The following is a 14,769-nucleotide window of genomic DNA, read 5'->3' as shown; positions in this document are numbered from 1 at the left end:
CAACTGTCACACCACTGTTTCAAAGTCTAGTGTAAAAGTCTAAAGCGTCTTCGCGTAGAGTTGCTAAACTTTGTTGGTGGCCTGTTGCTGCTGTAACGGATTATTAAGTGCATATCCTCTTTTATTTCGTAAAAGTCGATCAGGAGTAACCGATGCTTAAAATAGATTAAAGGTTGTGTCTAGGCATCTTTCATAAGCATTTTCACGATACAAACAACCTTTCCTCCACGTACTTCAGGGTCAGCTCTGTTGGAAATGAAAGGAAAAGTTCCCGAGCAAAAAAACTGAATCCGAAGAGACCCGTGCTGTTTAATATTATATTCCTGCTGCAACACGATTGCTAGCGGTTTGCTCGTCTGCCTCACAACCCAAATGAGGACAAGCGCTATAGAAAATGGATGGATGGATGAATTCTTGCCTGTGTTTTCTCATTCACTTCTTGGAATTGAATCTCCATGTGTTGATTTAATGTCATTTCAGGCCTACTGTGACTTTAAAAAAAAAAAAAAAAAAGAAGCTGTGTCAACCTTTGCAGACAGAAAATGACCCAACAAAGTCGTCCCTCATATTGCGCTGGGAGAGGAGCACATGCACATTCTCACCACAGTTTCATTTATAATTTAGCGCTGAGACCACATACAGTATAGAAGCTACAGTGGGGTGGAACAATCACTATCTGAGCCTGTGAGTGCGTGCATCCAAAACCTACACACACATCCTAAGAAGAGTGGTGAAAGTCACTGCACTTCTCATAAGACCCAATACACATTTTTTTTGTTTTTGTATGTGCTTAGCAGACAACGATTTGGTGAATTGTCTTGACCGTTGTGTTTCCGCAAGTCCTTCTGGCCGTCCCCCTTCATCAAAAAGCCTTTTAATTGGGAGGCACAGCCATCTAATGAAGCCTCATCAGCCTAATTGGATGCAAAAGATATTCACACGCACACACTCACATGTCTGAGAGCTGCTGACTCCATTCGCAAAACACACACACACACACTCACCGGCCACAATATTAGGTACACAAACGTTTTTTGTGAATGTCCGCTTATCCTCACATGGGTCGCGGGACTTAAAGATAATAATGATATTAATTCCAGCCTCAGGGCATCTACGGTATTTACTTTCCATATTCCAAAGCCCCCACTTTTCCCAGAATTACACAATTCTTCCCCCCCCCCCCCAAAAAACATTATACATCCACTCATGTATTTTATCATGTTATTATATGTTTTTAATGATGTACAATGCTGTATGTACAGTGCTATTTATTTTTCTTATTAAAAAACAACTTTTTTATGGTGAGCTGGAATATTTCAATGGGGAATATTGGGAGAGCGGGGGAAAAATGGATGGATGGATATAATGTATACACACTTCTTTGTTCATCCCAACACCTCTCTGCTCCCATGTCCACTATATTTTCTTTATGTGTATTTAATCCCGTGAGACAATAATGTGGCTGCACAACATAGTAAATATTATATTGGGGCAATATGAAAGTGGGAAAAGGCAGAACAAGAACGGTGATAGTAAAAAGCCTTGAATAGCACACATATCTGGAGATATATTAGTATTATATGTAATAGTTTATACAGTATGATAGTTAATACTTGTAAATGTCAGGAGAAGTTTACTAGAACAGCTGAACTTTATTCGGGGTTCATCAGAGGCACTTTAAATGATGGCAGGTGTGTGCAGACTCACATTTAACGTGAGTTTGAATGTCAATACTTAATTCTGAACACAGCCATATCCCCAGAGTGTGCCCCCTTTTGCAACCACATTATTTTAGTTATTTTTACATCCCTCCGTAAAAATGTGTTTTTCTGAATTGAGTTGTAGAGGTCAGAGGTTACATTCATGATGAAAAGGTTTGGAAATGATTTACCTTGGTGTCATTTTTGTTTTGTATCACAAATACCTGACATTTGAACAGACTTAAGCATGACTCCCACGTTTTTCCATTTACTGTATAGTCATCCAGCAACCCAGGTAACATTCTTTGAAACACAAACAACAGAATTTGTACCAATTATATGTATGTTAATGACTAGTTGCTTTATTTTCTCCGGGGGTGCTCCTGATTGTGTCACCGATCAGGGAATCTCTCTCTGCCATCGGGAAACGAAAAACGATCTGATGTTGTAGGATATCTGTTCAAAGTGCAATCAGACGCCGGGAGGCCCCTTGTGGAGAGCTGACCCGCTGAAAGCTGCTGAGGCGATGACTTAATTAAGGCTAGTCGATAGTATTGACCCCCGGTAGGAGCTCCGGTTTCTAGTACGGCTAAGATTTTGGGCTTAATTACGAAAGTGATAGCTCGTCTCCTCAACAAAATAAACCCTTCACTCTAGAAGGAAGATGCAGGTATTCAGACCTCGGGACCTGGAGGCGCACATCCCAACCAAGCTTTTGCCGGGTACTATTTCCTGCCGGTTGCTTAACAGCTGAGGCTAGACGGCTGAAAATGATGGCGCATTACAGTCTAAAGTGGATACTCCACAATCTCCACTCTGCTGCAGCGGCCCTTAATGTCCTCTCTGATTAAATTTGCTCAAGGAGACCCTCGTTTTGCCCATTGTTGTTGTTTGTTAGTGTCGCTAGTTCCGAATGATGCATACAATGGCGGCGTGGGTTTCGCAGTTTCTTTGTGATTTGTGTGGACTTTTCCATTAAATGTCCCCCCACAGAGTTTCACAGTGTTTCTTTACCTGTACATTCCTATACCATTAAAAAAATAATAATAATTTCAATAATCCATAACCACCGAAGCTTTGCGACATCCTTGACGAAATCTTAAACAAGACCGTGACTAAATTGCACATGCGTAAATGACTGTGGTGGTATCCTCATAACATTTTCCGCTTCATCTTCACTCTAGTGCGGTGATGCCCGTGCTTACCGTCTTGGAGAAGATGAAGCAAAAAGGAAGGATTCATCTACGGGATTTCAATCTGTTTAAAGGACACTGTGTCATCCGTTTGTATTATTCCTATACATGCAGCAGTTTTGTCACACACATGAATGGAAATGACAAAGTTTTGTGTGTGTGTGTGTGTTAGGCCCCCGTCCTCCTCCTGTCTTTTAAAGGCACTTGTGAGTGTATTCAATAGACTGGAGACCTCACAGCGCCATCACTATGGCTGTACCTCTCCATCATGTTGGCGTTCATCATTTCAAGTGTGTCTGCGTGTGCACACTTTTTGTAAGTACAAAAGTATAGGTACTATTTGCCTGTGGGCGTGTTGGCTTGCCGTCCCGGGTTCATCACTTGAGGATGCTGCCACTCCTTTGATTGAGTGGGAGGAGTATACTTAAAATTTAATTATTCTCTAGACAAATACAGTAGAGACAAAAGTATGTTCAAATTTGCAGTTCATTCTTAACGTGTTCGATGGGGTTTGGGTCAGGGTTCTGTGCAAGTTCCTCCACACTAGGGGTTGAATGACATCGATGCTAGTTTTGTTAGCCTGTCTGGACATGTTTTGCATTGTGTTAGCATTAAGTTAGCAGACTTTCACAAAGTTAATGTGTTTTGCTAAATATGTTTAACTTCTATCTTCAACTGGGAGTGGCAATTAACAGTTTGAATTGTTCACTGCTGCTTGTTGTAAAGTTCGCTGCCACCGTAGCTTGCGCTCATGACATGTTTTGCCATATTCTCACAATATTGCATTTTCTCCTCATAATCTTTCATATTTTTTCTCATAATAAAATTTTTTTTTCTCTCATATTTCAACTTTATTCTCATTATATTGCATTATATTTCTCACCCTGTAGTTTTAGTGTCAAGAGCGAGTCATAGTGACCATACCGTGAAACATCAAAATAAATGATCTGCACTTTATCCAGATTCTCACCAAAACGATGCCCTCAAATTTTTGCAAAAATATTAGTTTTTATATTTCGCATGTCCTACTATATTTAAATGAAATGATTATTTTTTGCCGTGTGAAATCATTGAGATATAAACACAGTGTGCCTGTAGCCCCTTTATAATCCACTTATAGATATTCTTCATATAGCTCGCTAACAGATGGGCGTGCTGCATGCAATGTTCGAAGTGACGTTCACGCTGAGCCCGGCACACACGCACAAACACACACACCCGTCTTCCAATAGATTGAAACCTTATGCTCAAACGGTCCTGTGAGATGCCATTGCTGTGACAAATACTTTAATAGATGTTTGCATTATTTAGTATGTTTACTCACACTCTCTATTAAAGCTGTAGAAAATCGCCTTAGCCAGGGGTCTCTGGACGTTTCTCTTTATGAGTACGGTTTGTGTGAGGGTTTTCTCTCTCGAGCCAATTAGTTAAATGCTAAATAGAAAGAGAGGGCAACAGCTGTTTGATAGGTTGCTCCGAGGACACGCAAGCCAATATACTGTACACTCATTGGTCATAACATTAGGTACACCAAGATTCAGATTCTATACTGTGCATCTATCCATTTTCCATAACATATATTGCTTCCTCAATTAGGGTCGCAAGTGAGCTGGTGCCTATCCCAGCTGATTTGAGATTTAAAAAAAAAAAAAGTACGCATGATTTCTATTAATTAAAAAGATCTTATTTCACGTTATTTAAAAAAAAGTCCTACTATACATGATGCCATTTTTCAAACAAAATATTTCTTTGCATACATTATGTCCTGTTTTAAAAAAAAAAAAGTCTTACACATCATGCCTCTTTGTTAAAACGTTCTTATGGTACATCATGTTTTGTAAAAATGTATTACTACAGTAGTCATCAAAGGTCAAAGGTTTTTTCATTCGTCATTTTTTAGTACAAGTACAAAAGAAACGAAATAGTGTACTCTTAGGTTAAAAGCAGTGTAAAATCAGAGCATTAAGAATAAGAAATAAAGTACAATAATATTGATAAAAACAGCAGCATATACATCATCTAGGATGCACCATTATGTCAATGAAAAAGGGGGTCTTATGATATACTTGTCTTTTGAAAAATACATTTCTTGGAATACATTTTTTTTAAAAGTCCTGGTATACATCATGTCTATTAAAAAAGGGCTTAGTGTACATCATGTTGTATATTTAAAAAAAAGTCTTATTCATCATTTACATAATGCACCTCAACCAAGGATGCATTATCATGTCATTTGTAAAATTTAAAACATTTAAATTTCTGACGGAGAAAACAAAAACAAGCACGGCGAGAAAAAGCAAACTCAACACAGGAAGGCCAGAGCCGAGAATCAAACCCTGAACCTCAGAACTGTGAGGCAGACGTGCTACCCACTTTAGCAATGGGCACCGAAAGTGAGATCTAACTCAAAAGATAATGCTTAGTTTGGATTGGCATTATCAAAATTGAGATTGTGGCTGTATGTATCATTACGAGAGTTGTTTCTAATATTTTGACCCTTTAAGGTAACGCTAAAGAGCACATTATTGGAAAGTAAAGCCTCTCAATGCATCACATATGCATTGGATTGTGCAGGCGTACCTAATAAAGTGTCTGGCGAGTGCATAAACCCAATAAAAAGGGCAGACCTCCCACAGCACACGGTTAATGAATTCCATTCCCAACAAGCGTGGCCTCACCTCCCACACCGGATGCAACGTTACAGCCCGTTTACAAGCAGCCATGAATGTTCCGAATGTGGAAGTTGAGAAGGAAAACAACAAACAAAAAACGGATGAATGGAAGTTCTCGGGCACTTCCTGTGCAATCGTCGGAGTGCTGATGATGAAAAAGACTGTACAATTCCGGTTGGGCGACTCTAATAGCGACTTGCGCTGTGTAACAGTGGCTGATCACGACCTCATACGTGAATGCTCTCGCAGGCGTGAGTCATCTCGACAGCTCCCTGAACTTAACTGCAATCCTCTTGTTTGATTTTATAGTTGAACTCTCATGAGATGCACCAATTAGCGCAAGAACAAGATTTTGATGTAGATGTATGCATTGTTGGGGACAAGAGAGGCTTATAAGAACCAAAAGATTGGATTTTTTTTTCTCTCAATTTGTTGAAAAGTATCAACAAAAAAAACTCAATACATGCTTTTCATTAGACAGAAAAGTCAATTTTGTCAGTTAAAAACACAACATGGGGAACAGGGGTTTCATCATCAAAGAAAAGTCATTTTTGATAAAAAGAATAGTTAGCTTCGGGAACACAGTACATGCTTTTTATTAAACAAAAAGTAGTATATGTTTTGTCCATCCATCCGTCCATTTTTCCGTACCGCTTATCCTCACGCGGGTCGCGGGCGTGCTGGAGCCTATCCCAGCTGACTCCGGCCGAGAGGCGGGGTACGCCCTGAAATGGTCGCCATCCAAGTAATCGCAGGGCACATATAAACAAAGAACCGAAATAAATCCCAACATTTGGCGGTACAGTACATTCATTTTATTGGCCGGCGAGAAAAGCTCACAGACAGAAAAGCAATGACGCATCAATACAGTCATAACTTCCCATCAAAGCTTTTATTGAATCAGTCCAGTAGCTTTGTTGTGATGTCATGCTTTATACCGCTCACAACCGCTAATCTAGGGATTTCGATATCATATGCTGGAATAAATTAGCAAGTGTTAATTCGTTTATCAGCATCGGCTCTAATTTTTTGACTGAGGTCACGACATTTTTCTCACTGCGAGCGGCTTTCTGTGCGACCTTTGGGTCGTGGGGCTGATTGACGTTGAGGGCCTCGTGGCACCATTTTGAATGAAACCAGCGAGCAAACGTGAGAGACTTCCAATGAGAGAGCGCGCTATCTCGGCGAGAAACCGCCAGCTAATTCCCGTCAACAGGTTGTTTGCTTTGTTCATAAAAACATTAAGTGGCTACAGTTGATCAATAGCCATCGACTGGAGGCCCAAAGATTCGCAGCGTGATCGATGGGCCCGGTTAATCCCGCATGGCCGGCTAGAGACATTGCGGGGGGAGACATGGCCGGAACGTCTGCTGGAGCAGAGTCGCCTGTTAGGTCAATACAAATACTTTGTTGCTCTAGATTGAACAGGTATCTTTTTTTTGTCTTTTACATTTTACTCCCTACATTTAAAAACATGTCGGTACTTTCTGATCCTTACTTTGTCAAACTAGGCGAGAACATTTTTGTCGGCTCGTCACACGTTGGTTTGATAACACAAAAGTCGCGCCAACGCAAGCTAGCTAGCACTCGGGGTAAAAAAACAAAAAAACAAAAAACAAAAACAAAAAATTATATGTAATGTGATTTTTTTCCCTTCTTCTTCTCAGCAAGAGCATTATGTGCTTACTACACTTTTGTTGTTGGTGTGCCAAGTTATCAAAACGGTGTTGCACAAAAAGACGGTGCCTTGACTTAAGAATGGGTTTTTCAAAATACTTTAGCCATCACTTGACATACATTTGCCTTGATTTGCAACCAGTGACTTGCGCTTCAGACCCTTCACTGCTTCCAGTGAAGTGCAAAAATGGAGCAATTAAAGTGCAACCTCTTAGTGGAATCTCAGTCCACTAACAAATCAGTTCCCAAAGTTTTTTTTCGGGCAAATTATAGCCTGGGTCCACGAACTATGCTTCCTGGCATTCATGTGAAACGCTCACTCGTGCTTTCGCTCACACGCCGTAAACGTTATTCGTTTTTCACCTTGTGTATTTTGGGAATATTGAACGTTTTTATATTTATGTTTTACAATACACTGCTGTTTTCTTTATTAAACCCATGACAAAAAAATGGTGGTTTTTATGGGTGGTTTGAACAGATTAATGGCATTGCCATTCATTTCAATGGGGAGATTTGATTTGAGCTACAGTACTAGGGATTTGAGTTGTGAGTGTGGTCATGGAACAAAATAAATTTTGTAAGTCAAGACACCATGAATCAGTACTTTACACAAGTATCTATACTTTTACTGAATTACAGTGTGTCAGTACATTTGCCACTCCTGACATATTCACACTTGACATGAACACACATACGCACAACACAACAGCTAATTGGGGGAAGAAATAGAGAAAAGTTATGCATTTGATGCAGATGATTAATTTTACAGCACAATGACATGTTCTCTCTCTCAAATACAGCCATATTAGTCTTTGCGCAAACACACACATACACACGGTTCAGCCTGTGACCACACACACACACACACACACACACACACACACACACCGGCAGAGAGTATAAAAGGGGCATCCTTCCCACTCATCGGAGAAGTGCTCTCCTAACGCTCACACACTCCCTTGAACCAACCAAACCTCTTTTGTCAAGGTAGGAAAAACACGTTATTTTATTTAATAGTTTTATATATATATATTATTTCGAATATATGTACATTATTTTAAAAAATATTTCTTATTTTTATGTTGTTATTTTTTTAATGTTATTGTCTTTGCCAGCAGAGAGTGTATGTCTGGACGCGTGAAGGAAAGCAAAAATGTTCATACTCGATTAAATGAGATCATGTTTTAATTAGATTAATTTGCATTTGACTACTAAATGCATGCTCATCATGCTTGTCGTGTGTTCTGAACTTGCCCATTTGTGTGCGTGTGCGTGTGTTCCAGATGCCTGCAGGGCTGAGTGTGTGTGTGTTTCTGGTGGTCCTGTGTTCAAGCTCTACAGGGCTCGCCCTCTCCGCCCATCTCGGGGACGAGGACCAGCGTCCCCGCTCTGAAGAAGGTACTACACAACCCCCTCTTCGTCAATGTCGACCGCCGTGATGTGACATCTGCCTCCGTGTGTGTGTGCGTGCGTGTGTGTGTGTGTGTGTGTGCGCGTGTATGTGTGCGCGTGCGTACGTGTGCGCACACAGCCCACCTGCAAGCCGACACCCACACTTTGGGGGAGTCCCATCTCCGATACAGTCGGTCTGCACCCCAACTCAAAGCGCTCCCCGTGTCCCAGGAAGATGGCGATTCGCAGGCCAACCTCGGCGAGCTACTGGCCAGACTGCTTTCCTCCAGGAAAGGTGGGTGTCCTCCTTCGGGTGGGGGGCAACATGTGGCATGTGTCGTTCATTACTGGAGACAAGTGCTCTTCCCTTGATACCACCCCCCTCATCCCCACCCTGCACCACCACATCAGTCTCACTAATTACTGGCCCCATGAAGTCCAGAGCAGCTTTGTAAAACAAATTAGTGGCTCTGGAAAGCTTTTGTGGTTCCAAAGTGCGTTTATTAGTCTTCCGGCCTCTCCGCAACACACTAGTATATTTATATATATTTCCCACACTCATTCTTGATGAAAATTCATGTAGTTTTATTTTTTGATGCATCGCAACAAAAAAAGAACGAGCACTCGATGCCCTTGTATAGCCGCTGACGTTTGGTTTTGATGCTGTTCTGATGTCTTGGCAAAGGGTGTGGGGGAAATTGATGGGCTTTGACACGCTGTCAAGGCTGCCAGATAGCAAGAGAGAATGTGTCCTCATACATCAGGGCCAAATGAAGGCTTCTTACTGAAAAGACTGCGGGATGAAAGGTGTTATTACTGATTTATAACAATGTAACAACACCATTTAGTTTGTTATACTGTAGATGTGCAATAGTGAGGCCTTGTATGGAGAGCTATCTATTTTGCATGGATGTCTGCTTATGAAACAAACGAAAATGTATATATTCATGCTTGAATAAGATACCTAACCATTAAATTATCCTCAATTCCCAAGATTCCCATGGAAAGTTTCCAATTTGGAATATTTCCAAAATTCTCCATCTTAAACTCCCACGGATGGTTACAAGAAACTTTATGGAAATTTACAGAAAACCTTCCACACACACATTTTATATTATTTTACTGTACTATTGTGATCAACTCTGAGAAGAAAACTTCATTTTGACAAAGAAGAGCATAACATGTCAAAGGTGAAATTGTTATGCATCTCCTTAGGCTCTGTCGCAGTGTGTGTGTGTATATATATATATATATATATGTGCGTGTGTGTGTGTGCGCGCACGCGGGTATTTGCACGGAGTCCTGTTCCTTGCTGTTCGCTTTGCATGTTTTCGATGTGGGAGGTGTCGTTGTCGAGCCTTCTGCAGCCAATCTTCTCAGCACACCAGGGAACTTGAAAGGTTGTACTTTGTGTGTGTATGTGTGTGTTGCGTAGGAGGATGTGGGTGGGGTGAAAGCGGAGCATTTCCACATGCAGAAATGCTGCTTGACTTCAATCTGGATAAAAATAAATAAACTTTTTGTCGGTTGCTCACAGGCCGCAGTATTAAGTACACCTTGGTTATGATTTCCAAGACGACAGCCGTCGACAGGTTTCGAATTTGGGATTGTTGTTGTATAGAGCAGAGTTTTCCAACCTTTATCGAGCCAAGGCACGCATTTTAAAAATGTCACAAAAATTACGTAGCTTCTAGTGGAAGAGCATTTAATTGTTCTGCCTGTCAATATACATCACTGGCATAGATAGATGAACAAAGATACATTTCTTGTAGTTAATAAATAATGTTCTCACCAGTTTACTGAAATTAGATCACTTCCCAAAGCACACTCGTTGGGATTTACTTCTATGAAGTGCAGTGCAGCTATTGCAAGGTGTTCCTAATATTTTGGTTATGGGAGGGATGCAGTGCACGTCTAGAACCACAATAATAAATGTTTTTGCTTCCCAATCAAAAATAACCTCTACACCCCCTCCTCGGAACATTTCAACACACGATATGCATATATGTAATAATAATAAAAACTTTTATTGATCCAGGTAAGGCAAAAATAAACCAAAACAGGTGCAGCAATCATTTACAGTATCCCTCACTAACTTTAAATGAAAATATTGGGATGAATGAAGTAAGTTTTATTATTTGTTGCACAGACGTTCGGGGCTAGAAAACTGAAAGTAGTGCGGACTTTGGGAACAAAGAGGTTAACAAAACTGCTGGAATGGAGAGTGAGGGTGGTGGTATGCATGGTGAGCAGGGAGCAACGGTAGGGTGGGGGTCTGGACTATTTTTGTCTAAACAAAGCGAATCACCACACTTCGAAAGAGTGAATAGATGAGTTTTTCAGCGAAGAATACAGTAGAGGATACGTTCTTGAAAAAAAAAACCAATCTGCGAATATAGGTGAATTTGCATATGGAACGCTTGACTTGTTTGATCGTTGCGTCTGATTTGAATAACCCTGATAGGGAAAGGGGTGTAGCGAATGTCGTGGCTGGTTTGTGGACAGTCAGTTAACGATGACAGAGAGCAGCAAAAAGCATCAATCAGCGATAGGGATTCAAGTTTCACCAATGACATTACCATGATCGATGCCAAGGGCTTGCGGGTGCATTAGTGCACTGCGATGAACTTCACTATCGCATGATTAAAAACGACTTTAAAAGGAATGTTCTCACGATTTCCAACAATCTGAATTGTCGCTATAACACCCATTTATGACATCTAGCAGGTTCCGTGCGCCGGAACTCGTCAGCCGACAGCAGAGGCGCAGGCCCGAGCGGCGCCAACCACCGGATAGCGGACAGGGACTACATGGGCTGGATGGATTTCGGACGGCGCAGCGCCGAGGAGTACGAGTACCCCTCGTAGAACGGAACCGCTCCACCGTCGGCCGGCCCCTCCACACACACAATACGTCTATATGATGAGATTGTACATTTGTTTGTAATGTACTGTTAAATGCAATATACATATGCCAAACCTTTGCCTCTCTGTCATCGATTTGTTGGTTTATCGTATGGAAATGTGGTGTCAGGGTACATTGAGACATGCTAGACTGAATACATATTTAAAAAATATATATATATATATATATATATATATATATATATATATATATATATATATGATGGCTGGTTTCTCAGTCTTTCAAGCCAACTTTTTGAGGCAGACGGCGACATTTTTTTCCCCCCCTCATTTCTAATTGTCATGTGGGCTTCTGTTGGGACTTTTGAACAAGCATCGTCCTCAATTCTTGTACTGTACTGTAATTTGGTGTATTATAAGTAATAACTGCGAATCATCTATACAAAAATAAAACTAAATATTACCATATTACTTGACTGGTTGTATGTTTGTGTGTGTGTTAACCAATAAATAAAGTACAGTACTACATAACAATACAGGCGCAATACAGATTGTGTTTTTTTGTAAACTCTCCTTTACCACTTTGCTTCAATAGAGGAAAATAACAAACTACTGTAAATAATGACTCAAAATGCACTGCACATAAAAAGAGTAATAAAAATTGTACCTAAATGTTTAAACTTCATTGTATTGTACTTAAACGTTAAATACAACTGAACTGTACTTAATTGTACTTCACTAGATTTAAAAAAAAAAAAAAAAAAGTTGACTACTGTAACATTAGGCACAGTTTGAACATTTAATGCAGTGATTGTTACTGGTACAGCAAATGTGGGCCATTGATTGCAAAGGAGATTTGTCAAAGTACACACACAAAAATGTATTTAAAACATTTTTTTTTGAGGGGAGCAAATTCCTAATGTTGCAGAAATTTACCACACAGCAAGTCTGGCACAGCTAAAGTGAGTCATCAAAATACAGAAAATTGTTCTTGTGTTCGCTGTGTGTGTACTCGAGTCTCCAAATGTCATTTCTATTTCAGTGCAAAATATAAAAACACACAGTCTTCCTCCAAATCCACATCGGAGGAGTCCTTCATGAATCATCCTTCTCCACAACAAAATGTCGCCTCACAGGAAGAGGAAGTGAGGACCACTGAAGGTGTTTTCCTGCAGCAGTGTCACAAAATCAAGTATGCACAAAAAGATCTCTGTGGATCCCGAGTATAATCATGCCACGCACGAGCGCGGGCAGGGCAATAACGATGCCGACAGAAAGGTCAAGGAGGAAAGTCTGCGAACGCGTCGTTTTGGGGGCTGCAGCTTTCTTGGGAATATCTTCAAAGGGACAGCGGGATCATTAGGAGCAATCATGCCTGCGCTTCATTTTGAAAGTCGCTTTTTAAACTTGCATTATTTGGACATGTTCAATGCGCTAATGAAGATGAAACAAAGCACTCTGACAACCGCTGCAGTGCTGCGAAGGTCTGATTGGAGCTAAAAGTCAGCGTGGTGGTGAATTGTGATGAAGGTGCCTACTATGCTGCTTGTGTTCCCGTGTTAACAGACAGATCTGTCCGTGTCTGTGTGTGTGTATGTGTGTGTGTGTGTGTGTGTGTGGCGTGAGCATAGGGGGATCGATGAACAAAGCAGGCCCAGTGAATTATTCAGAGAAGTGGCTGGTGATGCCTTTGGGGAAGGAGAGGGTTTCCTTGTGTGTGTGTGTGAGTGTGTGCGTGCGCGTGCATGTGTGTGTGTGCATGCGTGTGTGTCAGTTTGGCATTCAAATGAGCAGAAGGCCGAGTTGTGACAATCTGAAGGGGCCGCGCAGGACTCAAGTCAAACTTTGTGTTTCAAAAGGTGATACAACTTCACACGAATGTGGAGTGCTTTCGTCGCTCAAGTATGTATGTGTTGCGCACGTGTGTGTGTGTGTGTGTGTGTGTGTGTGTGTGTGTGTGTGTGTGTGTGTGCCCGTGATGTAAAGAAGGTGATAGGGCGAGGGTCACGTGTGTTAATGCTCGATTTGACCATGTATCGCTGTTGCTATGTTTGCTAATGGTCGCGCCAGCACACTCATGAAAGAAACATGAGTGTCTATTGGCCTACTGTATAATGAATATTGTACTGTATATGGACTCATGTGTTTTATATCATACCCTGCATATTATTTCCATACATAACTTAAATCGCTCCAGTAATCTTCTTTTTTTTTTTCACAGAGCGGAGAGAATATATGCCCGTGAGTATCGGCAGATGCTCTGTTTGTATGTGTTGCTGCTCCACGTGTGTTAAAGTAGTGGTTATTTGAAGTTATTTAATCACTCTAATAGCTATGCTAATTTTTGTTAGCCCATTTATGGCACTTTGCATTCTATATGAGCATTAAGCTTTCGTTATACTATACAATGTTGATTGTTTTTGATTGAACTGTGAGTGCGAGAGTGAGAACAGGCACCAAGGGAGTATTTTTTAAAGAGTTTGTTTTAATGAGTTTTTAAGTGTTTATGTTTAATGTGCGAACATAGTTTTCTGGGGTTAAATGTTTTTTAATTTATGGTTAAATAAGCCAGTGGTTGCTTCACGCGAGTGCCTACCACACGGGGTGAAACGCGACATCCAAAAGGGAAGCAGAGCTACATTTTGTTGGATGCGCATATTAGCAGTAGCTAAGAGCGTTAGCTTATGATAAGTGGCAATTACTTGATCACTCTGTGAAATTGTGGCGATTGGGGGGATATTAGGGGGTATTAAGTCTCGATCCTTGGGGTATTTTGATGAAAGCGTGTCACGGACATGTTATTACTGTGGATAGGTACCCTTCAGTTGTCATGCAAAATGTACTTTGGCAGCGCCTTTTGCAAGTGCAAATCCACAGCTGATTTGTTGGCAGGCTGAGCAACACCGTTAGACTCTGGCTAAGAAAAAAGGAGACCTGGTTGAAATGATTATCTGACATGCACACTCAATATCGCTTCCCCCACGAGTTGGCCATTCACGTTCTAGAAAGTAATACAACTGACAAAGACACAAGCTGGAAGTGAAACAAGTCAATTAAGCGGGTGCGGAACACTAACATAACTGTGTTGTCCGAGCACGACACAATAAGTGTCCTGGCTGGCCCGCTAATATAATCAAACCCTTAAAGCAGATGATCGAGGGTTGCCGTGGCAATGCCAGAAATGTATTGTTTTGCAATGTGAATATAAAGCTTGTTATTTAGGGTTATTTTCTTACATATTGAGCTTAAACTGTTTTTTGTAAAATCATAC

At 40.9% G+C, this 14,769-nt stretch overlaps 1 protein-coding gene across 2 annotated transcripts; it reads left to right on the top strand.

Annotated features, from left to right (window-relative positions):
• Positions 1-8,075: 8,075 nt before the first annotated feature.
• Positions 8,076-11,966, top strand: cckb (cholecystokinin b). Of its 2 annotated transcripts, none has more exons than XM_061761028.1 (4): positions 8,076-8,229; positions 8,526-8,640; positions 8,774-8,929; positions 11,362-11,966. In XM_061761028.1, exons 2-4 carry the CDS (start codon positions 8,526-8,528, stop codon positions 11,499-11,501), a joined length of 411 nt encoding a protein of 136 aa, XP_061617012.1. In that variant the 5' UTR covers positions 8,076-8,229; the 3' UTR covers positions 11,502-11,966. The 2 variants fall into 2 exon arrangements, with proteins under 2 accessions (XP_061617012.1, XP_061617011.1); XM_061761027.1 differs by having other exon boundaries at positions 11,359-11,966.
• The last annotated feature ends 2,803 nt before the right edge of the window (positions 11,967-14,769 follow it).

The sequence above is a fragment of the Phyllopteryx taeniolatus genome, chromosome 21, assembly GCF_024500385.1.
Source record: "Phyllopteryx taeniolatus isolate TA_2022b chromosome 21, UOR_Ptae_1.2, whole genome shotgun sequence".
NCBI classification, from domain to species: domain Eukaryota; kingdom Metazoa; phylum Chordata; class Actinopteri; order Syngnathiformes; family Syngnathidae; genus Phyllopteryx; species Phyllopteryx taeniolatus.
This window is presented reverse-complemented; position numbering and strand designations above follow the sequence as displayed.